Source organism: Penaeus chinensis, chromosome 43 (assembly GCF_019202785.1).
Source record: "Penaeus chinensis breed Huanghai No. 1 chromosome 43, ASM1920278v2, whole genome shotgun sequence".
Taxonomy (NCBI): Eukaryota; Metazoa; Arthropoda; class Malacostraca; order Decapoda; family Penaeidae; genus Penaeus; species Penaeus chinensis.
In genome coordinates this window covers 10,158,175-10,160,674 of record NC_061861.1, presented here as the reverse complement: position 1 = coordinate 10,160,674, position 2,500 = coordinate 10,158,175, and the positions used below count along the sequence as shown (strand labels likewise).

Genomic DNA, 2,500 nt, shown 5'->3' with positions numbered 1-2,500 from the left:
TGAATTTGAGATTATTTAGCACTTTTCTTATGTAATGAGTGGCTTTATATGCCCCAAAATAGTTTTCACAAAAGATATATAAATAAGTCTATGGATTTATTTACTTCATTTTAGTTAACTTTCTCTTTTACTTTTAATAGGGGTCATATGTTTGTGAATATGTTGGTGAAATTATAACTGACCTGGAAGCTGACCACAGACAAGATGATTCCTACCTCTTTGATCTCGACAATCGGGTAAGTCAGTGATTTGTTATTGTTGCTAATATTCTTTCTAGTGATATTTTTCATTATTGACATTTGTTGTTATCATCATCATCATCATTAGTAGTAGTAGTAGTAGTAGTAGAAATAGCAGCATTTAATTTTATCATAATTGTCATCATTACTATTTTTTTTATAATTGTTATTATTACTGTTATTATCATTATTATTATTATTATTATTATTATTATTATTGCTATTGCTATTGCTATTATTGTCGTTAACATTGTTATTGCTATTATTATTATGGTATTTGTTATAGTCATAATTGTTATTATTGTGTTATTGTTATTAGTTATTATTAATAAGATTGATTTGTTGGCTTTTGTTATCATCATCATCATCATTATTATTATTATTGATGTTACCCAATGCGGCCGGGGAAAATGAATAAAAAATGGGGAAAATGCTGTGCTCATTTTCTATTTTTTTGTGAAATGTCTCTGCACATAGATGGCTCTGCTATTGCTTGGCCACAAAGGAGTCAATTAGTAGAACTATATGATTTGAAATTGCGGGAAAAATGTATTTTTTACTAGTGTTATGAATATCGATACTGTTATTTTTATTATAAACATTATAATTACTATAATGTTATAAACATTATAATTACTATAATGTTATAAACATTAGTAACAGCAAAATAAGATAACGTAAAATATTTTCATAAATTAAAGAAAAGGGTAAATGGGCGGGACAGGCAGTACTTGTAATTGGCTCATTGGTGACTTAGTACAAATGTAACCATCTGTGTGGAAAAACAATCAAACAAGTCTCCAGTTGGATGGCAGTATGTACACGTCATGCATGGGCATGGGTTATGTTATTATTATTTCCCAAAGTAGGGGTTACCTTGCTTGGAAAAACAAAAAAAAAATTGGTCCTTTTTGGCTATTTGGCAAAGTTTTTGGGGTTCCCTTTTGGGGCCTTTGTTTTACTGTGCCCTCTTTATTTTGGGATTATTTAAAATGAATACAAAGGGGAAATTTTCCTCCGGGAAAAGAGAGAGAGAAAACTAAAGACTCTTCGTTTTTGTAATATTTTATCCCTCCGGGGGCCCAGGATAGTGGGGGACATCTGCAAGAGCCAGGTTAGGGGCAAATGAACGCCGAAATTCTCACCTGGGCTACATTCCGTGACACCGGGATTTGTAATTACCAAGGTTTGCTTCCCCTTTGGGGGCAGGAGGGGGACGGGAGGGGGTGTTGGGGGTGGGGCTCAAGGGGTGGGTTTTAGGGGGTAAGGGGGGTGGGGGGGGTTGGGTATTGGCAGGGTGGTTGGTCCTAATATGATCTCGTGGGGGGTTTGTAGGGGTGGGGGGGTGGGGGTGGTGGGGGGGGGCGGGTGGGTGGGTTTTGGGGTGGGGGGGTTCGGTTTGGGGGGTTTGGGGGTGGCGGTGGGCTGGGTGTGGTGGGTGTTGGTGGGTGTGTTTGGGGGGGACGGGGGGGGTGGGGGGATGGGGGGTTTGGGAGAGAGCGAAAGGGAGGGAGGAGAGGGAGAGGGAGAGGGGGGGGGGGGGGAAGGTGGGGGGAGGGGGAGAGAGGGTAAAAAAAATAGCGGGAGGAGAGGAGAGAGAGCGAGGGGAGAGAGAGAGGAGAGGCGAGGCGAGAAAAGAGAGCGAGGAGGAGGGGGAGGGAGGGAGGAGAGGAGGAGAGAGAGCGAGGGAGCAGGAGCGGAGAGAGAGAGCGCGAGAGAGAGAGAGACGAGAGGGAGGTGGGAGAGAGGAGGGAGAGAGAGGGGAGGGAGAGAGAGGGGGGAGAGGGGACGAGAGGGAGAGAGGGAGAGGCCGGGGGAGGAGAGGAGGAGGAGAGAGAGAGAGAGGGGCGAGAGCGACGCAGAGAGAGAGAGAGAGGGAGAGAGAGAGAGAGAGAAGGAGAGAGAGAGAGAGAAGAGAGAGAGAGCAGGGGAGAGAGGAGCGAGGAGGGGAGAGGGGGGGAGCGCGGGGAGGGAGAGAGGAGCGCCGGTGAGAGAGGGAGAGAGAGAGAGGAGGGGAGAGGAGGAGAGAGAGAGAGAGGAGAGAGGAAGCGAAGAGAGAGCGCGCGGTAGAGAGGCGAGAGGGGGGAGAGAGGGGGAGAGAGCGGCGAGAGAGAAGAGAGAGAGAGCGAGGGAAGGAGAGAGAGGAGACGAGAGAGGAGGACGAGGAGAGAGGGAGCGAGAGAGAGAGCGAAAACGAGGAGAGAGAGAGGAGGAGCAGAGAGAGAGAGAAGAGAGCGAGGTGGGGGAGAGAGAGGGAGAGG

At 45.8% G+C, this 2,500-nt stretch overlaps 1 protein-coding gene across 2 annotated transcripts in view; it reads left to right on the top strand.

The window, feature by feature from the left end:
- Positions 1-2,500, top strand: part of LOC125048239 (histone-lysine N-methyltransferase EHMT2-like) — a 77,095-nt gene that overhangs the window by 59,265 nt on the left and 15,330 nt on the right. For both annotated transcript variants that reach the window (XR_007116802.1, XM_047646832.1), the window contains exon 17: positions 141-236. Coding sequence is in view for 1 of the 2 variants with exons in the window: in XM_047646832.1 (XP_047502788.1) it covers positions 141-236 (96 nt within the window). In the remaining variant the exon portion in view is untranslated. The remainder of the gene's footprint in view (positions 1-140; positions 237-2,500) is intronic.